The sequence below is a fragment of the Anomalospiza imberbis genome, chromosome 7 (assembly GCF_031753505.1).
Source record: "Anomalospiza imberbis isolate Cuckoo-Finch-1a 21T00152 chromosome 7, ASM3175350v1, whole genome shotgun sequence".
Taxonomy (NCBI): domain Eukaryota; kingdom Metazoa; phylum Chordata; class Aves; order Passeriformes; family Viduidae; genus Anomalospiza; species Anomalospiza imberbis.
In genome coordinates this window covers 22,176,252-22,203,723 of record NC_089687.1, presented here as the reverse complement: position 1 = coordinate 22,203,723, position 27,472 = coordinate 22,176,252, and the positions used below count along the sequence as shown (strand labels likewise).

The following is a 27,472-nucleotide window of genomic DNA, read 5'->3' as shown; positions in this document are numbered from 1 at the left end:
TGTACTAATAAATAATGGAGAGGGACACTTTCAAAAGGAGATTAAAATGTGGGGGTTGGGTTGCATTTTTTTTTCTAGCTTACTGCTGGATACTTGCATGGTCAAAATAAACCTGGATATGCAGCTCATACCGTAAAACAGAGTTGTTGGTTTGACCCTCAGCAGAGTGCTCCCTGTGCTGTAATTCCTAGCAGTAACATATTAAATCTGGCCCACTTGGGAGGACAGATAGCCAGGCAAACCTGAGTTCTTGCCTAAACTTGGTTTTCAAAGAGGTGTGATCTTCTGTTATCATTTACCTATCCAAAAGATATAAAATCTCTACATTCACATATACCACTTAGGGCCGGTAATTTTACAAATTTTTTTCCTCTTGGAAGCCTTCCAAATCAATATTTTTGTTCTGTTTGAGGCAAAATGGGAGCACAAAAAAAATTACTTTGTTCGTATCCCTTTGTAGCCTGAGGCCCTTTGAGCAACAGTCAGTAGGCAAAAACTTAATATATGACTGAAAGAGAATGGTCTTTTTGTGGTTTCTGATGATGGCTTAGGAAAAATAAGGCAAGGAAATAGCAGTTTCATAATTTGTGAAAAATTATATGGTGGTGCATATCTACTGAGTCCAGTCTGGAATATTTTGTTCCGATTGCAGTGAAAACTGCAGCTTGTGCTCTTACAACTAGCTGCCAAATCTAAAACCTGTTTCCAACTGCTAGGCATCAAATTGAGCATGTGTGAGACACAACTCTTGGGATTAAGTTTAAATGAGTGAATCTTAGACCTTATCTATCATTTATTTGTCTCATGTGTGCACCCACGGATATCACAGGCATTTTTATTTAATTATTTAAGAATTGGCACGTGACTTGCATTAACTCCTTCCTTTGGGTATCTTGCTGACAGAATAGTGCAAAGGAGCAATACCTAATCCTCATACAGCTAGAGCTGTTTGTGAAGAGAAAGATCCTATTAAACTGGCCCTGTCATGTGAGCGGAAATTACAATGAATATGAAGTACTGGTTCTTAAGACAGAATATAGTTGTGCTCATACCACCAAATTCAGACTGCCATAAGAGAGTCATAAGGTTTCATCTTAATTTCAGAGTAAATCTCTGTGCATTTGGTCGGTGTCATTTTGATGGATACAGAATTGTGCACTGCTACAAGGCCAGGACATGTATTTATTTATTTATTCAGGAAAATATATGTCACAAAAACATTCATTGTAAAAGACTTAGTGTGCTCTAATGGTCTGATCCAGCACCACTGAAATCAATGAGAATCTTTCTTTCCATGTTGGTAGTGCAGGAGTGTGCCAGCAGCACAGAAAGCATTCCTCTGGCCTGAAGTGCCTGGCACAAATGTCAAAATCATTAGGAAAATAAAAGGCTGACAAACAAGCATCTTCATAGACATGCGACAAATTTGAAGGCGACTGAAAATACAGCTGTTTTCTAAAGTTTGTATGTGAAATGTGTTCTGAGAAAAATGAGTTATTCCAGCTGTATGTCTATGCTCATTTGTAGTATTAAAAAAAAAAAAAACAAATGAAACAGTAGTAACAGAAGAGTTAATAAAAATGGACCTTAAAAACAGCTGCAGAAAAGGGCTGGTTAGTAGTGTACTGGCCTTTAAAATTCAACTTGCAAAACAAATTTGATTAATTCAAATTTTTATTAATTTTACCAGATTTTGCTTTATTCTGCTTTAAGTAGCACCTTCCAAAAAAAAAAAAAGGTGGCTGAAATATTACTTCCTGGTTTTTAATTAACTATCAGCCTGCAGTATAAACACTTGTTTGGTGTCATTGCTTTAATGAAGAACTGCAAACCACACATTTTGGTTGCAGCTAGTTTCACACGAGTACTTCAGTCCTGGGAATTTTTAGGTCTGTGCCATGAAGTGAACCAGCCTAAGGGACATGAACCATACCTCTATGTACAGAACAAAAATGTGCCTGTGTGCATGCACAACCACGAGCCTCTAGCAGTATTGTCCTTTGCCAGTATAGTCAGGATATGATGTGTGACAACCCTTCTGTCTTGGGAAGTCCCTTCCTTTGGATGTTCACCGTGGGGAACATCCATTTCTTTGCCAAGGAGGCTACTGCCCCTGTTTAGCCATGGACTTGTTGCCACAACATCATCATAACTTGCCTGCCCAGCTTTTGGGTGTAGTTTCCCAGGGTTCCCACCAACCTCTGCTGAAGCTTCCATCAGCAGTGGCTTCCCAGTCCCTCAGCAGATGTCTTCAGAAGAAAGCCTCAGCAGAAAATCTTCAGAAGAAAGCCTTAAGCAGAAGGGCACCTGGGAGGATGGCAGGTATTACAGAGGATAAGAATCTTCTTCATTGCAGTCTTTTTGACTTGAGACATCCATCTTCATCTTCTCTCTATGCTCGTTTTACCCAGCAAGCATCCAACAAAGACAAATAGTTGTTGGTGTCTGGGGCTGCCTTCCAGACAGGGACCCAATGCATTCCACAAGTCTCCTTGAAGTCTGTCTCCCCTAGTCCCATAATTGGTTTTTCACCCAAAGTCCAACACTCAGCAGAAACCCAGGGCAGAAAGAGGCTTGTCCAAAATAAAAGTCCTGTCCACAAATAAATAAAATCACCTTCACGTAAATCCAGATGTCATTCCTCTCCACGTTGCTGTTTTGCTTTCCCACACACATTTTGCTTTCCCACATACAAATGGGAAGAAGTCTAAACTTGGTTCTTTTGTCCACTTTGATACTGTTATTTTATCTATGGGAACATTGCCAATCTTTTTTTGTGCAAGTATCTAAGCAAAAGACCCAGGAATCCTCTTGCCCTTTTGCCAGCATTAGTCTTTGGTCAAACTTTCTGAGCTTCAACAGGTCTTGAGGTTTTGCATGTGGTGAGATTTGTTGCAAACCTATTTATAATGATGCAATTTTTTAACCATAATATACAATAAAGACTGAGAGGGCTAAATGAACTGATTCTGGCCCTAGATGCCGTAAGAGGTTTTATATTGTCTACACACATGTGAGGGGAGCTGGGTGTTGGCAGAGTGACCACTGGCCAGTCCTGGGCTGTCCAGAGCCTCCGCAAGAGAAATCCCAGCACCTCTTGCAGTTCAAAAGGGAAGAGGTGCTCCTCTTAAGGCTTTATTTCTTTTTAAATTTTACCTTGCAGTTTTTCCTGTCACAAACAGACTTTTTACTATATCAGCCACGTCAGGAAAAGAAATGGGAATGAATGAATGAATGAATGAATGAATGAATGAATGAATGAATGAATACAAGCACAACCAACCTCTTTTTGGCAGCAATTTTGCAAAGGGCAGGGCAGAAGACAAGAACACTTCTTTCAAAAGGGGATCTTCGATTCATGCCATGACCATTCCTTACCCTTCGTGTAAGAGGAAGTTTCCCTGTTCTCCCTTGCTCTGCCTTCTCGGGGTTTCTCCCCTTCTGTACCAACTCTGCCTGAGCCCATGGCTCTGTTTTTTTAACTGCAAAACGGAGAAAGGGTCGGGAGCATGGGGCAGCCCCTCCACGCACCCACCTCCGCCCGAACTCAGGGGAGCTGGCAGAGCCGCTCACTGCCCTGCCTCGGGGGACCGGCGCTCTCCGCTAACTCCTAGCTGCACCCGCCCGCTGCCTCGGCCCGGTCCGACACCGAGCAGCGTCGCTCCGGGCCGGCGGTTTTCCCTGAATCCTCATAAATAAAACTGTACCTAAAGTTGCAACAGAAAAAGCAGCGGAACTGCATAGCTGCGGTCCCGCGTGAAGGGACCCCCGATGCCTCGCCGGCCGCAGCTTCCAGCCCAGCCCCGACGTCCCCGCGGGCACCTCCGTGGGGGCGGCGGAGCCTCAGGCGGGGCTGCCCGGGACAGCCGCGGGCGCGGCGGCGGGGGCGGCCAGCGCCTCCCGCTCCCGCTTCTTCTGCTTCATGCGGCGGTTCTGGAACCAGACCTTCACCTGGGCGTCGCGGAGGCGCAGCGAGCGGGCCACCTCGAGGCGGCGGGCCCGCGACAGGTACCGGCTGAAGTGAAACTCCTTCTCCAGCTCCGTGAGCTGCCGGGTGCTGAAGCTGCTTCGTGCGGAGCAGGCGGGAGGTTCCTTCCCGCACGGCGCCGCACCGCCTGCAACGCCAAAAAACACCGCGTTTCAGAGGGGGCAAAGGCAGGGGGAGGAAACGGGGCGGGGGTCGAGGCAGGAGAAGGGCCGAGGGGAGTCGGGATGGGAGCAATCCCCGCCCGCTCCCCGCCACCCCACTCACTTCTCCCGGGCGGGCTCCGCTTCGCTCGCATCCACTCGAAGGTGCGGGGCGCCGCCGGGGCCGCCGCGGGAGCCGGGCAGCCGGGCGCGGGGGCGGCCCCGGGGCAGAGCGAGAGGTGCCGCAGCGCCCCGCCGCTCGCGCCGAGGCGGGGACAGGAACGCTCGGGGTCCGGCGGCGGCGAGCGGCCGCTCCCGGGAAGGATGGACGTAGCGTAGACCGGCGGTCCGGCTCCCCGGGACGGCCGGTAGCTGGGGCCCGGCGCCGCGGGGGCAGCGGCCGCGTACCCCAGCGCCTGCGAGGGGGACGCGGCGCTGGCCGTGGTGCCCAGCGCCAGGAAGGCGTCGTCCCCTCGTTGGGGGAACGGGGCCTGCGAGGCACCGCGGCACAGCCCCGGCGGAAAGGCGAGAGCAAAGTACCCCAGGTCCATGACCCACGGGGCAACACCGTGCCCCGCCGGGGCAATATTGCTCTAATATAGGCCCTGGAGCGGGGCGGCACGTCCCGCCCCGCGGCCAATGGGAGCCCGGAGGGGGGAGCCCACGCCGGGGGTCCCGGGCGCCGCCAGCTCCCCGGTCCACGCCCGGCTGCCCGGGGCTGCCGCGGGACTGCAGGTGGGCAGCCGGGCGTGGACCGGGGAGCTGGATTCCCCCGGGACAGTCCGTTCCCCCTCGACGGAGTCGCCGCACACTTGGGACGTTTGCCGGGAGTTTAGACGGTGAGTGAGCTGGCGATTTTCCGCTATCCGGGCTCCCGTCCGGGCACAGGTCTGCGCTCTCCCTTGCCCTGCAGCCGGCCGGGCTCCTGGGGGCTCCCTGGGAGCCCACGCTGGCACACCCAGGTCTCCACACCCGGAGGCTGGGACGAGGGGCGGGTTGCTACTGCATCCCATGGCACTTAATGGTCTCGTTCCATCAGATAAGTGCTCTGCAGCCTCTCAAAAATGAATCCCCTCACCGTTAACAGGCTCACACTGTTAATGGACTTTTATTTTTCCCTTGGCGATTCGGCATTGTTTACTGAGTGTTTGCAGCTGGCAGAAGAACACCAAGTTACTCTACTCAGCCAAATTGTCCAATTCCCTCTTGGTTTTCAATCCCCCAGAATGGTAGGAAACAGCAACAAGGTGAAGGAGGTGAAATCTGGACTCCCAAAGTGATCTCTTTCCCTAAATGTCTCCAAGTGGCATTTGACCATCCAGTCTGAGCCACGCTGATGTTTGATTTGGGTAATGATCGGTTTCATCCAATGCCTCAGCTGATAAACACATGTCAGTGCAGTTCAGAGCAGCAGAAGGGTGTGCTGGGCAGAGTACACCTGGGCTTTGGTGACTTGGGACTGGACATACAAGGAACACGAAGAAGTGCTACATCATGCTGCTTTGAATTGGACTTGCAACCTTCTAATTCTTAGTAGGTGGATGTGGAGTCAGCTGGGAAATGAAAGGGTTGTACGTTATTTAAAAATACATGTTATTTCTAAATAAAAGCATGAAATTTATATGCTGTCATCCATCATCCAGTGCCTTCCACTCAACAGCTCAAGGAGCTCTACAAGCTCTTGGAAAAAGTGCCATTTGCCATGGTCAAGAAGAGGCCACAAATTTTGCAAAGACAGAGCTTGGTGCCAACCTCATGAAGGCAACCGGAATCTCCAGAGAAGGAAACAGTCCACTGGATCTCCTGTGGATTTCAGAGGGCCAGACTGGTGAAAGGAAAAGGATATAATGAGGAGACATGATCAGACCATTTCACTGACTCAGTATCAACTCTTTCCCATGGAGATTTATACTGTGCAGCTCAGCTCCACCATTATACCCAGCTGATGAATTCAGAGCAGATCCTGCAAAGGCCCTGAGAGGACACATTGCTAGGACAGGCATACACATCCTGCAAAGGTACAGGAGCATTTCCCTGCACAGGGACTCTGATCAGTGACATGGCCTCCTGTCAGCCCCACTTTCTCCCCAGCTAATATTGTTCATCTACTATAAAACAACTATTGCAGAGCAAAGACTGGCTTTGTACGGATTATGTCTTAAGGGTGCTTGAACTTCGAGTCTACAGACACAGCAGTCACTGAAATGGCAGAGCCCTGAAGCTTGGTGTTCTCCTGGCGCAGAATTGCTCACTCTGATGGGCTGTGTTGCCCAGATACTCTAATAATGGAGGATCACCTAAATTCTATTTTCAGGGGATGCGGACATAAATTAGAAGAACAGTTTAAATCAAATACACTTTTCAGGAAACATACATTTTGAGGAAGGTGTTAAATTCTGCATGATGCAAACTTTCTCAGCACTCCCATGGCAATCAGAGCAGTTTGGAAAATGTTATCTTCTGAAAAATCAGAAGCCTGGGAACAACAGGTTTTCTCTTTAGCAGAGAATGGCTGTCCATGCAGGAGAGCATCTGTGCTCTTCAGTCTCCCCTGCTGTAAAAATTCCTGCCTCCAGTGAAGAAAAGAAAATTGGCTTCAGAACAGGGCTTCTGCTTTACTTGAATCTTGTGTTTGCAGAATGCAACTGGTTTAATTACACCTAAGACTGTTTTAAATGCTAGAAAAGCTGTCTGTGTTCACACCAACATACGATCTTTCCATTTACCCAGCTGGATGCTGTTATGAGTTTCCTGTTCATTACCTGTTTGTTTTGGTAGGACTGTTCAAGGGTGACAAAAGCAGAAATCAGTGGCTAAATAGAGGCAAAACATCTCTTGTTGGTGCTCTGGCTTTTGAGGGAGGGCTTTTTCTACACACAGGGATTTCAGTGTTCGGACTTAAAAAGTTAAGTTCCAGTGACAGAGAATAGAGTGACTGAAGCTGTTTTTTTACAAGGAGTCTAACGGGAAAGATGAAGGACTCCTTGGAAGCCAAAAGAAGGAAGAAGAAAAGTGGGAGAAAAAAAGAATGTGAAGAACATGGTGCTGTCAGAGACAATTTGAGAATGGCTGGGAGGTTTAGGGATGCTGTGTGAGTAGTCAAGTGCGGACAAGTCAGGGGAGCTGCTGGGGCAAAAACCTCTGTGAGAACAATGGACCAAATGAGTCCCTGTGTCACCATGTTTCTGGAAGTATGTGGGTCTCTACAAAGCATGAGAAAGCCGCTGTGGAACCAAGACATGATGTAGGAGAAAGTCCAGCCAAAAAGCCCTGGGTGCCTTAAGGTGCAGACACCGGCCACTCACCCTGGGGGGGCTGCTTGAGCAGCATGTGTGCTGAAGGCAATGGCAGCCCCAAACCACAGACACTGCTTTGAGACTGGGACACGTGGCCTTTCTCCCTAGAACAGGAGTCCTCCCTCTGTGCTTGTCACAATAACTAACACACAGGAGATCCAACAGATCCCTCCCCAGCCCCCAGACCTGGAAGGTGTGGTTCAAGCATTACCTTGTCCTTACCCCTCTGGTGCTACAACACTGCCAGCTGGGCAAAGCTGGTTCTCAGTGGTAAGTGGGGATGTACATTCGTGGTGTGGAGACAGCTAGGGTGTGGATGGGCATCCTGAAGGGATGTAAGCAAACACTGGGTATTTAACCAGTGGCCCTGTTAGCACAAACAAACCACCAAAGGCTCCTGTGAGAAAGGCTATTACAGAAGGAGGGGAAGCTCTTGGGATTTTATTTTGTAAAATGTGAATAAACCCAGGGATGAACAGAGACTCCAGGGCAGAGATGGGGAATTGTTCTGGCACTCCAGGGGAGCCATCCTCAGCTCCTGCATTAGCACAGCCCTTTCAGGCAGTCACAACAACTCTCAGGAAGGGATGTTTACCTCTGCCATCAACGTTTCCCTGGCACAAGTTCCCCTTTCCCAGATGACCCCGGGCAGGAGCCCCTGTTCTACTAGTATGTGGGATTAATGACAAAGATCCTTTATATAGACACAGAGAAGAGAAAAGTCTATCCGTTCTTCTGTAAAGATTTGCTCTGAATAGTGATTCCGCTCTGGCCCCTTGCTGCGTAAAGCCCTGTTTCCAGTCCCGTGGCTGTGAATTTGTTGGGACAGAAATATTACATATATTGATAACCCAGAGGTGTCAACAGAAGTGTCAATGAGTTTGCAGCCAAAATTTCTGTCTTGTCTAGCCTTTCTTACTCCCAAAGATCCCAAAATGTAGACCAGGTTTCTTAGAGGAAAGATTGAGGCTGTATACCTCACTCAGCATGGGATTGCCTACCACTCCCAAAACTTCAGCTGTTGCAAGAAAAACTGCACGTCAGCAAATAAAAAAATTAAGTGTTCAAATTCTACATTCATTAGTATTTTTACCCAGAAGACATCCATCCTGTCTAGTACAAATTCCTTTCTGTTTTCACTCCGCTTTGTGTTTATTGTCATTGCAGCTTTCATCTGAGAATGTTCGGAAAGCTTCAGGACTCTGGGCTCCAAAAGGAGATTCACCTCAAAAAAAGACTCACCTCTGCTCCTGAGGAGCATCTGCAGAGGCCTAGGCATGTGCAGGCACAGATACCTTACTGTGTTCCATTTTATATCTTAGCCTATGTGACCAAAGGGGTTCAGTCCTGCCCTGTTACTCCATGGCTCTCAGGCTCTGGGACTGCTTTTTGCTTCTGCTGGATGGGGTTTCTGCTTGTGTCCCAGCTGGCTCATGTCCAAGCAGAAGTAGGAGGACCCACTGTCGAGTAAAAAGTGCTCTTTGTGTAATTGATGACCCTTAACAGAGCCAGCCCTCTCACTCCCCTGGCAGCCCCACTCCAAGCAAGCACCACGGGGTACCCACTGCTGCCTCTCACATGGGAACAGAGAGACATTGCCTCTTCAGGAATTCACTTGCCGTTCAATCTCTGGAAAGTGGCTGCAGCCAACACAGCTCTGGCCCAGCTTATCCTGCACCTTTTAAAAGCAGAGGTATCTTGTTCATCACTGTGTAACATCATGTGACACCCAGCCAACCACCATGACCCTAATTGCCCTGGCAGCACCAGCCCCTTTGTGCTGCCCGCCCAGCTCCAGCTTTTGTTCCCAGGCAGGTCTGCAGTGGAGTGCTGGACATCTGGGCCTGCCCACCGTGCAGCACACTGTGCCTTTGCCAGGCTGCCATTGTGTGTGGCCGCTGGACACGCACAGCAGGCTGGCATATAGAAGGATGGCATCACAACCTGCAGTTCCTTTCCTCTCTCCTCAGCTGACAACTATCAGCAAGGCACCCTCCCAGTGGTAGACCAGCAGCCCCATCCCCTTTACCCTGTTTTTTCCCCTGGTCAAGTAGTCCTTTTAGTGCCTGGATGTCCCTGCAGGCTGTTTCAAAGGGCTTCCCATGGGGCTGGAGGGGTGCAGACACCCCAGTGGTGGATCCTGCCTTCAGACTTTTTGCCATGGAGCCCAAAAGACCCAGCTGGCCCTCAAGAAAGTCAGAGGACTTCTAGTTGATGCTGGTGGGCTCCCTCTTTCTTAAGACAGCCTCCTCCCTGCATACTCTTGCCTCCTGGGTGTGCAGCCAGCTGCATCCCCTTCATCTTTGGACAAGGTTACCTGAAGCCCCAGACGACCCTGGTGTGGCCTCATAGTGGAAGTCATGGGGGTGCCCCTGAGTCCTTCCCTGGCCTACCCATGGACCAGGGCTGGGAGCCTGCAGTGTCTGCTCAGGAAGTACTTGCTAATGGAGCAGGAGGCATTTGGCTTTTTTTTCCAGCCAAACACAAGTGGCACCTACAAAACAGTGGCATCCCTGGAAGCCCCTGGCTGTGCCTGTCTAGGTTCTCCTGCTCTAGTGCTGCTAACCAGGCCATGCGCAGTGGGACACTGATGGGCTCCCCCTCAAAAAGAAACAGGATGCAAAAGGGTAGCTCAGCCCTGCACTGACTGCGAGGAGATAACACAAAGCTTCAGCTCCTTTTTGCACTGGGGAAACTGCTGGAATGCTATTAAATGGTGGGTTACTATAAAGGCCAAACCAGAAAGTCAAGACCCAAACCCCACTGATCTGAACAGAAGAATTTGCATGGCCTCACTGAAGCTCGATGCACCCCTGACACGTCTCAACCAGTTCTGTCAGTAGCTCCCTATCCCAAATAGTGCAATATCACTGTCAGCATTTAGAGGCCCTGGCTCACTGACCCTTTTACGGGTCTGGAGCAGATGGAGGGAGCAGGGAAGGAGCAGGGAAGGGGTGCTGTACCTCCTATTTGTAAAGAAAGGCAAAGCTAAGATCAGCCCCAGGGTGGACTTGGCTGACTAGTTGTGTTTTAAAGAGCTGACTGGAGTTCATCACATCAGATGCTGTTGCAAAGGAGCTGAGCTCCTGTTGAGTGTGAAAGGGGGTTGTTTATAATTTATGGGTTTTTAATGAATGGCCAAAAAAAGTCTGGCTTGTGCCAAATTGTATCTCTCCTCTAGACTGCTGATGCTTGTACAAACATTGTAAAAATGCCAGCAATCTTGCTAAAGTTACATTACTTCTAATAATTAGGTTATCATCATGGATTTCTATTGCATTACAAAGAAGACACCTCTGCCAGAGTCATGGAGAAGAAAGTGAGTTTATTTACAAGAAAATTCTCCCTCATGCAAGCTCCTCCTCCTCCCCCGCTGGAAACCATGTCTGCTGTCCTGGTCTTTCTGCAACATGAAAGTAATTCAGGGCAGTGGGACTCAGTAACACTGTGTTTGTGCTCAGGGCTCCTCTGAACTCCCTTCCTTCCCCAGATCTCTAAGCAGCCTTTTCTTTCTTAGATTTAATGAAGGACTAATAGTGTAAGTTGGGGCAGACACTGTTTGACTAACAGCCTACAGAGCACAAAGCAAAAGGGAAAAGGACACTGGGTGTCCTGCAGAAATGGTGGTGCCTTGCTGTTTCACAGATAGAAGCAGGTGATGCAAAATAGATTGTGTTTCAAGAACACACAAAAAACCTACATGGACAATTTTGTTTGTGGGCACATTGCAGAAAGTTTTGGAGAGACAAACGTATGTATATATTTATGGCATATTACAGAAGTATAAATCACAAGTGGTGTCTAGCATTACTTTTAGTGTTGTTCTAAGTAACAATTTGTGTGAAAGCTTCCATAGAATACAATTTTAGGGCTTAAAAGGGTTAAAATATGTCTCCAAACAAAGAAGTTTATTCTGTTCTGTTTTGTTTACAGATCTGTAACACATATATCCAAATTTGCTTGGTTAAAAGTGAATTTTAACAAAAGATACACTTCACTGTAGCACAGCATTGCTGAAATCTCACAGAGGGGAAAACAAAATCCTAAGCAATATTTTGAATCATCAGTGCTCAGCTGAACATAAATACCAAATGGCAAGGAAGAAAGCAGGGATGGGAAAGAAAAGAAGAACAAATAAAAGAAAACTTGTCTGTATTGACCAGAATGGGAGGTAGCAAAGTATTTCTCACAATAGGAATGCCAGGTCTGTCATTAGAGGATGGAGTAGGAGCTGCAGTGTTTGTCAAACTGGAAAGCAATGCATCAGATGCTTTGGTGGGGAATATAGAAGTTTGGATTAATATTTAACTCGACACTTTTAGAAAGAGATAAGAATAGTCTTCTCAGAGTGATATGTACTGTCAAGAAGAGACTTTAATCACAGCGTTTACAAAAGAAGGATCTCTGTAAATCCAGCGAGTTCAATACAGCCATGTAACTAGAGAGGAGGAAACACCAGGGTTCAGAGCATCGTTCCCTTTCTTTTTCCTATTTTTTTATCTTCTTGTTACTTTTTTCTTTTTCTTCCCCGTGTTAACTGTCCTCTTTGTGACAGGGAGAGGTGGCGGTGCCCCCCTACCGCGGTCAGGTCGGGTGGGACTGTCCTTGCCGGGCGCCGGGGGAGTGCGGCGGCACCGCCCAGCCACTGCCCGCACCCCGTCTCCGCACCTCCCTTCGGCTGTGTGTATCTGATTGTCAATTTTCTTTCAAAGTTTATATTTATGAAAAAAAAAACAAAACAAAACAAAACAAAAAAAAACACAAGAGGAAAAGCTCGGCCTTCCAAAGATGTCTAAAAATTGATTTATGGTTAGTATAAAGACAACAGTATAAAAATAACAAAGGAGGTGGCAGCTGCTGCACGGATTGCTATGGAGACCCTAATGAAATTAGCACTATCAGAGGGTTTCTAATTTTTTTGCCTTCTAAGCTTCTAATTTCTTTTCTATTTTGGATAGCCAGAGTGTAATTGGGGAAAAAAAAAAAAAAAAAAAAAAAAAAAAAGAAAGAAACGAAAATAGCCCACTGAAATAATATGCACGATAGATACCCAGCCAATAAATAAATGTTAACCTCACCGAGGTTTTCATATGCAGGATTTGATCTGAAACAAGATGGCCAAGAGCCCCTCTTTGTAGATCGCCTCTTCAAAGCGGCTGCGCTTCCATCTAAAGGTGGCTTCACGCGGCCGAGCCAGCTACCAGCCAAGCCACCGAGGCGCTCTAGTGGGGCCAGCCAATTAGAAATAAATACTTTAAAAATACTTTCAATATTTTTAAGAGTAACGGCTCTTTGTGTGATGCCACAGTTTGTTTTACTCTATTAATGATTTACGACTTGCTGTCTTAATTAATCCTTACATAAACTACAAACACCAGCCACTGTTACAACTGTTCAAGACTACTCTCTCAACTAGTTCAGACCGATTATACTAAATAGGTGAAATGTAAGTCACCACGGACCTGAATCCCTCTCCCGAAGTATTGGTGAAGAAACTCTACAAATACCCACATAAATACATTAAGACGAGGATAAATAATCAGTGATACAAAAAATGTCTCGCTTAAAATAATAAATACATATCATTTAGTCCAATGCGATCCTTACGTTACGGAAGAACTCATAAATTAACTTCTCTGAAATAAGCTTACGCGCGGGCGAGTTCCGACGGCTCACGACTGTCTAAAACACCTCAGCATGACGCGCTGCTAACACTACAGCATCTCTAAGACTTACCTTCAAGTACATCATTACCAGCTTATCAGTCCCTCGGTTGGCAGTATATTGCACTGTCATGCTTAAAACAGCTCTAAGAGAAAGGCTCCTGCTCACGGACCTACTCGGGGCCGCGGAAGAAAGAAGGGAGCTGCTAAGGGAGACAAATCCACTAATACTGTTGGCACTCGAGAGCACAGTAACACTGTCCCGTCAGAAAAGTGAGGTAATGGAGAGGGGAGCGGGGCGCGCTGGCCGCCGCCCCGTTACAGATGCGTGAGCTTGGGCGCCTCCTGCATCCGTCCCTGAGAGGTGTGGTGAGAGGAAAGGTCCGTGTAGGTAGGGTGGGGGTCGCAAGGTCCGTGGTGGTGGCCGCCGGGGATCTGGGCGGCGCAGCTGTAGTCCACGCTGGCGGAGGAGGGATGCTGCAGGTGCCCCAGGTTGAACATGGGGCCCGAGGCCGGCATGGAGTCCACGAAGTTGCCCCCCACGTAGACGGGGCTGCCCTGCAGGCTGGGGTTGGCGAAGCCGCCGCCGCCGCTCTGCATGGGATGGGGGTCGTACTCCGCGCCCGCGTAGCGCTTCTGCTGCGGCAGGCAGCTGCTCAGCGGCGCCGTGTAGGCGGCCAGCCCGTACATGCTCTGCTGGGACTTGGCGAAGGAGGTGGGCGAGGGCGAGTCGTAGCTGAGGGTGTTGACGCCGGGGAGCTGGCTGGAGTAGCCGACGTGGTTTGGGCCGCTTAGAGGGGGGCTGCGGTCCGGGGACTGTCCGACGGGGGAGTGCATGATGCCTTTGGCTTTTTGGTCCTTTTTGTACTTCATCCGGCGGTTCTGGAACCAGATCTTGATCTGCCGCTCGGTCAGGTTGAGTAGGTTGGCCATCTCCACGCGGCGCGGCCGGCACAGGTAGCGGTTGAAGTGAAACTCCTTCTCCAGCTCCACCAACTGCGCGCTGGTGTAGGCTGTTCGCACCCTCTTGGAGGCCGGCCCGGGGGGGCTCTTGTCCTCGCAGCTCTCTCCTGCGGGGAAGAGGCACAAAGAGACATTGGTTCCCTCCACGAAAGACAGCCCCCCTCCTTCCTCCCGGGGTCCCTCGGAAACCTGCTATACCCTCTCGCTCTGTCGGCGCCCAGGGAGGGGGTGCAGAGGGCCCGGGGGCGGCCCGACATACACACCCTCCCGCAGCTGCCTCCCCCCAGAGACCACCAGCGGCCACCCGTCCAGGCGTCCCCGGCACCCCGCCCCCAGCCTGTCCCACCTGCAGCGCCCGGCAGGGCTGGGACCCCTCAGCGGGGGGCGGGGGGGGGGGAGGAAGAGGAGGGAGATGGCAGCTAGAGGAGTAGCAGACAAGGCCCGGAGCCAGGGGGCTCAGCCCGGCTCCCCGAGCAAGCAGTGGGTCGGGGCGGGGGTTTTGGGCTACCTGGGGGGGCGCAGGTGCTTTTCTGCTTGGAGTTCTGCCGGGACTCCTTCATCCAAGGAAATATCTGCTTGCTGAGGGTGGCGCTGGCCGAGCCCGAGGAGTTGGGGCCCCCCTTGGCTTTTTTCGGAGGGGGCACAGTGGGAGGGGGGTTGGGCGGGGAGGAGGGCGGCAGGGCCGGGGGTTGATGCTCGCCGATCCCCGGGGGCTGACTGCCCCCGGGGCCGCCCCCGCCCGGCCGCATGCAGCTCCCGCTCAGCTCGCTGCCCTTGTGGGCCGGAGCGCGGCCGGGCGCCGAGCCCTGGACGGAGCAGGCGGAGCCGGGGTACTCGCCGTCCAGGCCGGCCTGGCCGTAGGGCTGGTGGGCCGCGCCGTAGGGGTAGGCGTCGGCCTTGCTGTAGGTGTAGCCCCCGAAGAGCCCCGCGTTGTCGTAGTAGGCGGCTTTCTGCATCCTCTGCTCTGCGATCGCCGAGGCCCGCGGCCCCCGCTCAAATAACATTGACCGCCGCCCCGCGCCTCACGTCGTCGGCCCGGGCCACTCGCAGCCACCTGGGGAGAGAAACAGCAGGGACAGAAAGGAGGCTTTTAGAGGGGGAAACAGGCTGGTAGCGGCTGGCACAGGCCGGTCCCGGCACCCCCCGCACCCCGGCACAATCGGCCTCGGCCTCCCATCCAGGAGAGGGCTGGGAGACATCAAGCAAGGAGCAGGGAACCCAAAGAAGGACCAAGGGACAAGAGGGGAGGAGCAGGATCACCAGGCAGGAGTCAGGGCAAACTGGGCCACATCAGGGAGAGTGCAGAGTACACCTGGGAAGGAGCCGGGGCAGTGCAGGGAAAAAGCCACCCGAGAGCGATGGTGCAAGGGAGGACGGAACACATTGGCAGGACATCTTACATGCCACATTTTGAGGCATTCTGGGGATGTTTTATTTGCTTTGTTTTGCCTTTGGACCGTTCCCACTCGAGTTTGGCTGGATCGGACCCCGCGGTTGTAGGCAAGGGCTCTCAGTGAGCAGCTGTGCTGGGTGGCGTCCCCAAAGACCCAGCGGCCCATTTCGGAGAGCACCCGCGCCCCCCGCCCGGCACGCGTGCGCACGGCCGTGCACGGTTGACATGATGGATGGAGCCCGGGCTGCGGCCGGGCAGAGGCAGAAAAATCCCGTCCGCTTTGTAAACCCGCCCTTCTTCTTTCCCCGGATTCCTCCAGAGTTAAAGTATAACCGGCGCCATTCACTCCCTTTAACTTTGCACTATAAAGGAAGTCGCAGGTCAGCTCCCCTATTTTAATTCTGTGATGAATTAAATTCCCTCACCCAACGTTTCTCGTCCCTTTTATTTGTACCCAGTAGAAAGAACCTGAGACATTTGAGATAATTTTCAGAGGGTTCTTTTTTTTTTCGGCCTGCAAACTTATGGCTCTCCCCTCCCCGCCCCCCGGCTCCCACATGAGGCTGCTCCCACCGAAAGCGTACAGTCCCCTTAGGGCAGATGTTTTGAGGCTGGATGCTGTTACCTTTCTCCTTGCTGCTCCCAAAACTTCTCCGCGCTTAGTACAAGATGGAAACTGTTCTGCAATTTTCATGCGGCTTTTTAATATTCCCTGCCCTTATTTTTCTTGTGGGATAGGGGTTTTCTCTGACACTTCTGGTAATTTTGTAAATTAGCACATACTTCACCTGAAAATGTAAGTCTGTAAATCAACATATCTTAAGACTTCCTTGTTTTTCTGCAGGATTTAAGCCTACTAAGATACCAGAGAAAAGTAGCTAGAAATCTTTGAAAGGTATCCGACAATTATAGTTCTCCTGCCTGTACTTATGCAATACTAGGGGAGTACTCTTCTCTCGCAAGTACCGTTGGTCCCGCCAAGTACCGTTGATCTGTTCTCTAAAATTCTCCGGGAAACACATCTCTGTAAGTCAAAATAACCTCAGCGAGCTGCGATTCACGGCCGCTCTCGGCGGTTTATCCCGTGTCACAGACCGCCGGGGTCCTTTTCTTTCCTAAACAAAAGCTTGAGATGATTTGTGGAGCTGACAGAATGGGAACTGTTTTTCTCTCCTGGAAAATTTTAGTTTAAAAAGTCTGCAGAAATGGACGGTGGCGATAAAAATGAGTTTTAATACGATGTGATAATCTTGACGAGTCTTGGAAGTATTTTTGTCCAAATAACTCTGTCTCTCCTTTCTCACTTCTGTCATCTACATTTTCGGGACCGGTCTGGACTGAGGACTTTTGTTAGCACAACACTGCCTTAAGCGTAGGCTTTTATATGCCTTGTGAAATATAGTTCCCAAAAGAATACACAGAATCTTAAGAAAGAATATTGCTGTTAAGCTGTTAAAAGCCTTATTTCTTTTCTGAAATACCAACTGCTTGTGAACTCTGCTTGAACCTAAAAAGGAGGCTATGGGCCATAAATCACATGGACAATGCTCAACTGTTTGGTGGCTCATCTTTAGATCTTAAAAAGAGAGAGAGGGAGAGAAAGAGGGAGAGGGAGACCTATCCAGGGTTTGATTTTCCACGAGTGAAAGGCCCGGGGTGATGTTTTTATAGGTAACACCAAAGCAGGGGCTCAACACTTGGTGGTTTGGCCAGAAAAAGCCTACAGGGGAAAAAAAAAAAAAAAAAAAAAAGTGACATCCAAATGGTGAGGCCGAGCCGTGGGAGGTGGGCTTGGAGGCACCGAGGGTAGGAAACCGCAAAATATCCATGTCTGTGTTTCAGATTTCCCTTCTTCCTCTCCAGAAAGGTTAACCTCATCTGAACTGTTAGGCGTTGCACATAATAATGGGACTTATTGTCCTGCCACTGGTTCCAGTGCTTTTGCGGGATGCCGGCCCTCTCACGGCTCTGCCTGGAGAGCGGCTGGGAGCCCAAGCGTCCACCCGCGCGTGTGCGCGGAACCCGGCTGGCCCAGGCTGACATGGGCCCGGCACTGCCAGTCGCTTTCCTCCCGACACTTTCATATTAAGCAGTTCTCTACTAAAACTTCCACTACACTTAATTCTGCTTCGGATCAATATCTAATATGATACCGAATAAATAAGAGGCGGTGAGAGCAGCCAGCGAAGCGGTTATTAAAGCAGCCGGAGCTCTCAGGGTGCATATCAATGCACCTGTCATTGCGGTTGTAGCAAAATTTATGACTGCTAGCGCCGTGGCAGTAAACGCTCCGGCCAGGAATGAAAAGGAAAACACTTCCCAAGCCCCGGCACTTTCAGAAGTGCAAAGCAGCCGCCGCGTAGGAGGGAGCCCGGCAAAAGAATCCCCCGCTCGGCACGTTTCCCGGCCGCCGGCCCGGGGCAGCCCTGTATATAAGGAAAGCGCTGGAGCCGCCGCCGGACCCGGCCGCAAGCAGGGCAGCTGGGCACCCACCGCTGGGGCTGCGCCTGAGCCGGGGGATGTCTCGTCTTTGAGAGCACTGGGGGAGCGCGAAGGGGCCCTGCGAGACACGGAGCAGTGGCTGCCGTGGGGCCTCTTAAACCAGCTATGGAGCCCCTCAGGGAGCCACCCGCTCCCCGCGGCTGGGTCCAGGCCTTGGCTGCTCCCCAGCCGGGCTCGACTTCCGCGGAACAGGGGCGGCTTTCTGCGGGGCTTTCTGCGGGGCTTTCAGCGGGGCTTTCTGCGGGCCGTTCTTTATCTGACCTGTGGGGCGGCGGCGCGCCCGGGGTGCCGCCGCCGGCGGGTTCGACCGAGCAGCTCTCCCCGCTTGGCGGGCATGGGCCGGGGCCAGGGCCGGGGCCGGGTTGTGCTCCCTGCGACGGGCCTGTCGCGACGGGGAAAGCGAGAGATGGATGGAAAAGTAAATTCAGAGAACTCACCAAACTTACGTTTTTTCTTGATTTTTGACTTTAACTGTGTGAGTAGGATCTTCAGGTTCCTTTGGATAATCCGTGGGTACGGACCTGCAACAGAAGTGATAACTCTCAGCGGAAACTGCTTTGTTTTGGACTTTCTTCCTTAGGACTTTGTTAATAAATGCACATCTCGTCCGCAGCCCCTCACCGTGTCTTTCCGTCCGCGTCAGGTCTTTTACCAGACAAATGGTAGATGTTTCTCTTCATTTATTAATAGCGCTTTGAGAGAGGCGGGGAGCAAATAACGTGCAAAATACTCCGGTTGCGGGTCGGAGCCGGGCCGGGCGGCCTGCGGCAGCTGCTCCCACCGGCCGAGAACCCATGCCTGCCTTCCCGAGCGCGCAGTCCGGCCCCGGCCGGGGCGCGGGGAGGCAGCGCACGGGGGTAAGGGAGCGCCTTTGAGGGGGAGCTGCGGGCACCTTCGAGGGTCACAAGCGCCTCTCCCGCCGCCCGCACCCACGGCCCGCGAGGAGCTCCGCGGAAACGAAGCTAGCGCGGGTCTCTCTCCATTTCTCCCCCCAGATACCGAATAAGACAGAGAGAAAGATAAGCGAAGAAGTCCCAGCATCGAAAATGCTCTGCAAACATTTGCGTCTCGAAATGAGTATTTTGCCTTTGTCTGTGCAATGTGTCGATTCAGGACTTTAAGAACTTAAGAGTGCCAAAAAATCCCCCACAAAGAAGCCCAGGTCATTATAAAGACGATATCTAGCCACCATAAGCCTTTGAAATGACCTTTGGCTCGTATAGTAATAACTCACCACTTAATGAACAACCAACGGAAGCGCCTCCGATAGCTCACAACACAACAGATCTCACAACTTTCCACCAAGTCTTCTCTCTCCCTAACCAAACTCAGTAGGATGCTACATTCCCCTTCCAAATCACCTTAATTTATGCTGGCAAACTGGAGTTAGGGAAGTGGAGCTTCATGATTACACATGATGCTCGCTCAGGTTCCTGGCCCAGGCCTGTCCCGGTAACGTCTTATATAATGTATTCACGTGGGCGTACGTCAACTTTAAGTGCTTTATTTTTTTTAAAGAGAATTCATTAGAAATAGCACTTTACACGGTGTACGAAGGCAACCTAAAGTGGGTTGCACCTTAGCCCCTGAGCGGAGAGATCATAATATTGCAAACCGAGTCATTGTTAGCCGCTGTTGATTAACACGGTAAGTTTTCATTTTGTGCCTAATTAATTATCAACTTCTCATCCCTTTCCGAAGCAGCTTCTCAGACTCACAAACGATAGCCTTCTAGCTCTAGACATGCTTTATTTAGCCACAGCTTGGCCAAGTACCAAGACTTCCACGGCCACAGGAATAACCCCCGAAGTTTGTACTGTGGAGAGAGGAGTCTGGGCACGCTGGGGTTGTGCTCGTCTCCCAGCGCTCGGAGAAGATGTTGCCAGAGCTGAACCCAGGGAAATCTTTAGAATTATTCAGGCGTGGGACCAATATAGGTATTATTGAAATTTTAGGTGAAGTTATAAGTGAGTGCTTCCATCGAGCCAAATGAAATGCTGCTTGCAGTAATTGGATTCAGCTGACTAACTTGGCAGGCCAGCAGCTTGGAGGCATACAGCTAAGAAAAATGTTCAGTGCTTTTAACTTCTGATCGAGCAGAGCAACACGCAACAGAAAATAATAAATAAATAAACAAATAAATAAACACCCTAACTTTCTCCTTCTCCCCTGGCCTCCCACCCTATTTCCTTCGGGGCACTCCGACCCCCGCCGAGGACTCGCCCGGGTGACTCGGGGAGGGCAGGGTCCGTTCCAACCTTACACACACTTTTTACGCAGCGCTGGGCTTTACGCAGGGGCTTTACAACAGACATAACCGAGAGTTCAGCCGGACTCCAGGCAAGCCACCAGTCAGTAGAAAAAGACGTTCCTGGGAGAGTCGGGCTAGTTGCAACAGCCCAAGCGGGAGCTGAGCTGTAAGTGTTTGCGGGGAGGCTGTGTGGTCGTTTCCAGACCCCCAGTCCGCCCAGAGAGGCACCGGTCCCCCCCAGGCATCTTCCCACCGCCTTATTGATCAAACCACACAAATGCAGGGCAAGAAACTTCTCGGTAGATAAATATCAAGCCGTGCTTCAAATCGCATGTGTTACTCGAAGGCACAAGCATACTGGTAACAGCAGTACTAAAACAACTGCAGAAGGAAAACAACAGCCACTAAGGAACACGAATGCGCTGCCAAGGAAAAAGGTTCAGGAAGACACTTGGCACGAACATTTGAGAGATCCTGTGTAGGGGCTACATTACCGATGAGCCTATTTTAAATCGCCCTTTACAAATCAACACGGCTACCCCCTGCCCGGCTAACCACGGCAACGCATTAACGTGATGCTCAATCTCACTTTGGCAATGGGAGCATCTAGCAAAGTTCTCTCCCTCGTTTGTTTGCTTATTTGTAATTCCCTTCCTGAACCCACCGAAAACTGGGGAAAGGATAGGGTTAAACGTATTCCCCTAGCTTTTGGAAATGAGTTCACTTTTTATTTAAAGAACATAATAAAAAGAAGATACAGCTTAAAACGTTCAAGTAGGTGGAGACCACTCCATACATTTGCAGCCACTATGGGCAGAGATTGCAAACAAATTCCAGACCGTCTCTGAGTAAAGGAGATAATACAGCCCCTGCGGTTAAACGTCCCATTTTGTCATGCAGTTGCTTACCTGTGTATCAATTTATCATAAACCTGGGTTCCTCACTTTTCAGGATCTGCGCTTGCAGTTCTTAGAATATATCCTTCACCCTTTGTCTGCAGACAATACTCTCCTAAACCTGATCTTGCGGTTTTACAAATATTTCCATACACCAGAATTCCCGATAGAACGAAAACAGGCTCAGGCTCAACTACCAATAAAAGAGAGCAAGTGGAAATCGGAATTTGTTGGGCTTTAAAAAAAAAAAAATCAACACACAACCCTTTAGCCATCAGCCTCCTGGAACCAACGACAGCAATTGGCCGGCTCTTGTTTTGTTTTGGTTTTAAATCGTGCGGCCATTGATGAATTTTGGGGGCTAGCAGGAGAAATCCCTTTATAATCAGAAATATAGGCACAGCCTTAAAATACAGGCATATTGGCCCACGTGATCGCAGAGCAGCGCGCCGGGGCCGAGGCTGGCGCGCTCCCCGCGCCCCCGCGCAGCGGGGCTGCCGCGCCGGGCCCCGGGGGCGGGCGGGCCCCGCGCCCCTGCGTGCCCGCCCGCGCTGCCCAGCCCGCACCGCACCGCGCCGCTCCGCACCGCGGCCCCCGCACTTACGCGCCCCGCGGGGCTGGCGGAGCAGGGGAAAAAGGTGAATTCCGCGGGATGATCCCAGCGCGCAGAAATTCCCAGCGGAGAGAGAGGAGGTATTTGGAGCCAGCTGCGGCCGGGAGCCTGTGCGGGGGGCAGCTCCGCAGCAACTCTGCTCTGGCGGACAGGCGCTGGGGCCCACTGGCGTGCGCGACTTTTTGCTTTCTCCTTCTCCGTACCGGGAAGATGCGGGGCAGCGGGGACTACCCCTGTCTGGAGGCTAAACAAGCGTTGGGGGAAAAAATCCTCACGACATTTGTGCGTGTGTGTGTCTGCCCTGGGCCGGCCTCCCTGCTATGTGTGTATGAAGAGACATGGAGTAAACCCTGTGTATATCTGTCATGTGTGTCCACGAAGCTCCCCAACAATACCAGTTAGGCAAAATAAAAAAAAAATATATATGTATTAGCTTCTCTGTTTGATTTTTTTGTAACATATCTGTAGCTATAAATACACCACACCTAATCTAACATCTGCTGTGATTTCATTACCATCCAAAGCATGGGGATGTGACAGTAACGTATTACCTTACAATACTAACCGTAAGTGCATTGTAACATTTATCTAAATTACATTGCTTTTCCTGACTTTGCAAACCAGTTATAAAAAGATTGGAATCCAGTGATGGAAACATAAGTTCATTGTAAATTATTGTGTATGGCCTCGGATTTATAATCCTATATTTCTTCGAAATGATGCACTTAAATCTCGCCTCAAGTAAGAGGTAATGGTTCTTTATATTCTTTTCAGTCAGCCATATATTTTGGTGTCTGGATAGTTTTGCCGAGCCCCCCGCGCTCGCGTGTCTGTGTGTACATACAGCAGCCCCTACACGCACAGCGTGTTCTGCATACTTGTGTACATGCACACAAAGCCGAACATAATTCTGGCTGCTGTTTAGACATTTTGGATGACGGAGAGGTCTTTAGCTTCCTACACAAAAGTGAGAGGGGGAAAGCTGGACACGAGCAAAGAACACGAAGAGGATTCAGAAGAAAATGCCTTTTTGGAGGACAGTTCAGAACCCCCCGGAGAAAGCCTCACAGCCCTTTGGTGTCTTTTCAGAGTCTAGTGCTAAAAGAAAAAGAAAAAGAAAAAGAAAAAGAAAAAAGAAAAAGAAAAAACAGGCAAATTTAACGTGAAAATGGAGGACGGCTGAAAGAAAGGAGCACCTTCGCCATCAACGCCAGAATGAAGATATCGTGAAGGGGACTGAAAAAGTATTAAGGAAATGTTAATCCTTTGGCTGGTGGGACTCCAGCTTTGCGCAAATTTGTCTCCAGTAAAGGATCTAAGACTTCTTCAATCGGAGCATATGTTCATAGAGCAATAAAACAGAAAGATTTACAGTCTCCGCCCGCCCCCCAGCAGCCTCGCACCCTTTCAGGAATTACTTATGATGATTTATAACAACAACTCCGGCAATTGTCAAACTGATAAAATAGCCCGGGCTATATGCGAGAATAAACGCTCTTATGAAAGGGTTGCGATTTATGTTCAGGTCCATTTTACTGCGTGTCTTGGTGGAGTTTGGTTTCTTTCCCGACCCAATAGGATAATATAAAACTTCATTGATAAAAATGTAGGAGTTCTCGTGAAGTAGCGAATCTGTTTCTTAGTCACTACCACAGCACATAAACATTTGTCATTTTTGAATAATTGAATTAATGTGTTATTGTTTGAATGTATAATTCATAACATAGGAAACTTTGTCTCTGTCCTGCCACTGAAACGGAAGCAATAAAAAGCTACAATCTAGGGTTTTTAGAAATTACTCCAGCAAGGGATAATAAAGAATATCCTGTTTGCAGGAGGTATTTCCAGCTGACTGGGATTTCAGAGGGAAATCTCAGACTCCTCCGTATTCTATGGAGTTTATAGAGAGTGGCTTTGTATAAAAGCAAAAATGCTGTTTTCCCCCACTCCGGGCCATTGATCGGGGACTCGCAAGCCGGCATGCCCGCTCCGGGGTCTGGATGCGGCCGGACTCCCCTGCAGCCCGGGCGGCCGGGGTAGGAGCGGGCAGGGCGGCCGGGGCAGCGCGGCCGGAGCCGGCCTTTGTGCGGGCGGCGGGGGAAAGGCGCGCCCGGCCCTGGCTCCGGCCCCGCTGCCAAAGACTCGGCAAAATTTACGACCCCTCTTGCGAAGGAGCCGAGGGCCTTTCCCCGCCGCTGGGACCGGGCAGCGGCTGCCCTGACAGCCGCGTTGTTTCCTCCGCTCCGCTCCGCGCCTCCCCGCGCAGGCAGCCGCGGCCGGAGCCGCCGCTCCGGGAGGCGGTCTGGCCATCAGCCTCCCTGCTCCGCGGCGCTCCGCGGCGCTCCGCGCTCGTCCTCTTTCCCCCGCTCCCTGGGAAGCAAAGGTCATCGCTTGCGCCCGGTCCGGTTCCCGGCCGCTGCCGCGCTGGAAATCAGGAAGCAGCGTGCCCTATTTGTCAAGTGTTTGACAGCTGAGTTCATTAAGGCTTAAATAAGGAGGAATAAAAGTAAAAAATATTTACGTACCGGGCGTCTCTTTTTCAGCAGCTACCCAAGAGCTAGGTGTGCAGGGAGAGGGACGGCACCCTTTGTATATTATATTCTTGGGATCTCTTCAGTTTTCAAGTCTGATAGAGTCCTTTGCTTGGCAGATTAATGACGACTCCGTGTTTCTTAAGGGACGTGCTGAATTAATTATTTCGCAAATCACGTGGTCAGGACTTGTAGAAATCTATTCTTATCATCTTCCTTGCACTTTGAAATTCTGCCTGTTATGACTGTTCCTAGCAAGATTATTTTGGTCTCTAGGCTTAGGGGGAAGGAGGGAAAAAAAAAAAAAAAAAAGAAAGAAAAAAGAATCAGGGGAAAGGGCTAACAAACATGGCCGTTGGAAGCGGTGTGGCTCTGCACCGAGAGGTCCCTATTTACTGTACTGTACAGTGAGTGGGGTTTGCTATTGACTCTGCCTTTCCTCTTCATTCTTACCTTAACGACTAGTGGTGATATAATATACAGAACTGTATTGATGTATCGGGAGTAACAGGAGGAGCCTTTAAACAGCAGAGAGAGAAAGTATAATCACAAGATATGCCTCAATATTTAAACTTAGCGAGTGTGTGCTCAGAAAGGCAACCTCAGCCTCCCCTCGGCGCACTTGGGCAGTAAGGGCACACGGTTTCTGCTGGGCACCCTGCTCCCTGCCCGGGCTGAGACAGAGACTGTATTTTTGGATTCATGCCTTGACGACGCTCCAGGAGAGGACAAGCCCTCACTGACAAGTACTTATGACAAAAATAGTGCAATCGACTTCTCCTGGCTGTGTTATCGTCTGAGATACTTACGCTGGGAAGAAAAAAATAAATATGCTTGCCATAGGTGCATGGCAAAGTTTAAAGTCTCCAAGTTGTGTTTTCTTGTGATCTTTCTTTTATATCCACTGTCAAAGTGAGAGTTACTGCTCAGGAAAAACTACTCTCTGTATTGCAATTTCGAATTACCATTTCTTTATTTAATTGATTCTTTCCAGGACTCACCTAAAAGACACACATCTGTGTGGGCATCGAGGTGATTTCAGGTGTGGCTCCTTGCCTCCTACCACACATGCAGAAATCCAGGAGTCATTCTAGGAGGGCTTGTTAAATGCAAAGCAGCAGCAAATGGATGACAGGCACTTTTAACTGCAGCCCAAAAGTAAATATAGACTCCAGCTTGGCCTAGAGTCACACCATTATGGCTGAGGCAAACAGCAAACCTGTTCAAAGGGACATTTGGAAGGATGCTATGCAGAGTCACTCATCTTTTAACACTGTAATGATGGGAGGGACCAGCATTTTCACAGAATAGAGACCCACCTTGTAAGGACTGCTTGTTCAAGGTACAAACCAGAATCTATTTCGCTACACCTTTTATTATTTCAGATGTGGAGGGCTTACATCAAAACTACAGGCGACAGTTAGTATAAATAATGCTTTAATCAATGGCAGCAAAACATCAGCAAATTCTATAAAAAGCATCACACTTTAACAGAGATGAGTGTAGTGCTGGACAATGCGACCGTTTAACAAAGGCTCCAATGCACAACGTTTACCTGTGATAAACAAAAATAATCAGCTTTCATTCATACAAAAAATAACTCTGGACGGTTACAACCATTAAAAAAAAAAAAAAAAAAAAAAAAAAAACAACTCGGGTTCCTTTTGCATGGGAGATAACGACCAGTGGGTGCTACTGGTCATTATTACACACAGTCCTGACCATTCAGAGCAATGGCAGCTGGAAACTATTTCTGTTTGGTACTCTCTGCCTCCACTTCACATATTCTCCGATCTTACGGTGCAATCACACCTATGTGAACCTAAAGTGCTCCAGCCTCGCTCAAAGGAGACGTGCAAACAGGGTTGTAAGAGCTGTGCCTGCTGAAGCCAACACTCGTCCTGGAGTTATTAACATTTCAAAAGACAATGAGACAAATTCTGCTCGCAGCTACATGCCTGTTTGACTTCAGTGGGCGGGGGAAGGAAATCTGGGAGCAGAAGTTGGTCCTTTAACTTCGGGAGCCATCTCTGTTGATTAGAAGCACAAAGCAAGGATTTGCTTATCCAAGGCCAGAATTTTCCAGGACTGTACCACAGATGCCAAAGTTGGTAGCTCTCTCTCGAATAACACTTTTGCCCTGCTCGCAGCCAACTTATAGGACTTTAGGAAAACAGCGGGGGTCCCGGAGGAGGATTTTCAAGGAGGGCAGCTAGAGGGATTTTACTTCCTCACACCCTTTTTTCTTCTTTATTTTAATAGATACGTATGAAGAGCAAAAGGATGGCTTTGAGCAGCTCTGGAGAGGAAAGGCCACTACTGCAGGAACCTGGTGTAACAAAACTTGAAAACTTGTCTCAGGAATTCCCTCCTCAAGCGCTGTTGCTAGCAGCTCTCCATGCTAGAGAAAGGGAAGGGTAGTTTGGGTCCAAAAGGTTAAGGGTTTAGAGGTCACTCTTCCCGGCTGAAATACAACTAATCGAATAGAAAATTTGTCCTCTGGGTGAACCTGTTCCTGCAATTTAGCCGAACTTCAGTAAAATACCTTTTCAGCTTCTCAACGTGAAGGCATCAGAAAAAAGACGTCTTTACTATGTATGAACTCGGTGCTTTTTGTCATAGAAACAATGATGCGAATAATGCGGGAATATCCATCTTTAATATCACGACGTGGAGATATTCAAGTATTGCCATGTGCAAGTCTGAGAACTGGGCTAACCCTAAGGAAGAACAAAGAGTTTTCTCCAGGCTCTAAAACAAAAGACCAAGTCTTAAAGACACTTTGCGGACTTCAAGGGATGAGAAAAGGGCAGAAATTAACTGCTGGCCACAGTTAACGTTGCCGAATACACTCTTGTTGAAAAGCTCTCCTTTTATTTTCGAATTAATTCAAGCCCATTTTGGCCAGTGTTTTCCCGAGCGAGCCCAGAGAGCCGTGAGTTCTCAGTGGGAAGCATCCAGCCTGGAGAAGGGCACGTTAACTCACCCCCTGCTCTTTCCACCTCCCTTCAGTGTTTGCTGAGTTTCCTTCTTCGCCACATTTCTCTTTAAAAAAGGGATCACCTCGTTACAATTTTGGCTATGTGGTCGCTTTCCTAGGCTGCCCCGAGGGTACAGGAGATAAGGGCTGAGCTTTAAAACCGCCTGAGCAGAGGTGTAAGTGGCTCAGGGAGCTGGTTTGGTTTGGTAGTTACAGCGCACTAAAACTTTGGCAGCCAGCAGTCAGGGACAAATTC

General features: G+C 49.7%; 2 protein-coding genes across 4 annotated transcripts; both read right to left on the bottom strand.

Annotated features, from left to right (window-relative positions):
- Window positions 1-2,708: 2,708 nt before the first annotated feature.
- On the bottom strand, window positions 2,709-4,830 carry HOXD1 (homeobox D1). Its single transcript, XM_068196808.1, has 2 exons — window positions 4,253-4,830; window positions 2,709-4,115 (listed from the first exon to the last, which is right to left on the bottom strand). The coding sequence occupies exons 1-2, from the start codon at window positions 4,677-4,679 to the stop codon at window positions 3,844-3,846; spliced, it is 699 nt and encodes a 232-aa protein (XP_068052909.1). The 5' UTR covers window positions 4,680-4,830; the 3' UTR covers window positions 2,709-3,843.
- A 6,948-nt stretch (window positions 4,831-11,778) lies between these two features.
- On the bottom strand, window positions 11,779-25,861 carry HOXD3 (homeobox D3). Of its 3 annotated transcripts, none has more exons than XM_068195954.1 (4): window positions 24,231-25,861; window positions 18,383-18,466; window positions 14,559-15,104; window positions 11,779-14,157 (listed from the first exon to the last, which is right to left on the bottom strand). In XM_068195954.1, the coding sequence occupies exons 3-4, from the start codon at window positions 15,052-15,054 to the stop codon at window positions 13,406-13,408; spliced, it is 1,248 nt and encodes a 415-aa protein (XP_068052055.1). In that variant the 5' UTR covers window positions 15,055-15,104; window positions 18,383-18,466; window positions 24,231-25,861; the 3' UTR covers window positions 11,779-13,405. The 3 variants fall into 3 exon arrangements, with proteins under 3 accessions (XP_068052055.1, XP_068052054.1, XP_068052056.1); XM_068195953.1 differs by lacking the exon at window positions 24,231-25,861 and adding an exon at window positions 19,180-21,475; XM_068195955.1 differs by lacking the exon at window positions 24,231-25,861 and adding an exon at window positions 19,180-21,475 and having other exon boundaries at window positions 18,392-18,466.
- Window positions 25,862-27,472: the final 1,611 nt, after the last annotated feature.

Coding starts and splice junctions, on each gene's coding strand:
- HOXD1 (XM_068196808.1), bottom strand. CDS start 4,679: ATGGACCTGGGGTACTTTGCTCTCGCCTTTCCGCCGGGGCTGTGCCGC. Junction 4,116..4,252: donor GCGGAGCCCGCCCGGGAGAA/GTGAGTGGGGTG, acceptor TTGGCGTTGCAG/GCGGTGCGGCGCCGTGCGGG.
- HOXD3 (XM_068195954.1), bottom strand. CDS start 15,054: ATGTTATTTGAGCGGGGGCCGCGGGCCTCGGCGATCGCAGAGCAGAGG. Junction 14,158..14,558: donor AAGCACCTGCGCCCCCCCAG/GTAGCCCAAAAC, acceptor TCTTCCCCGCAG/GAGAGAGCTGCGAGGACAAG.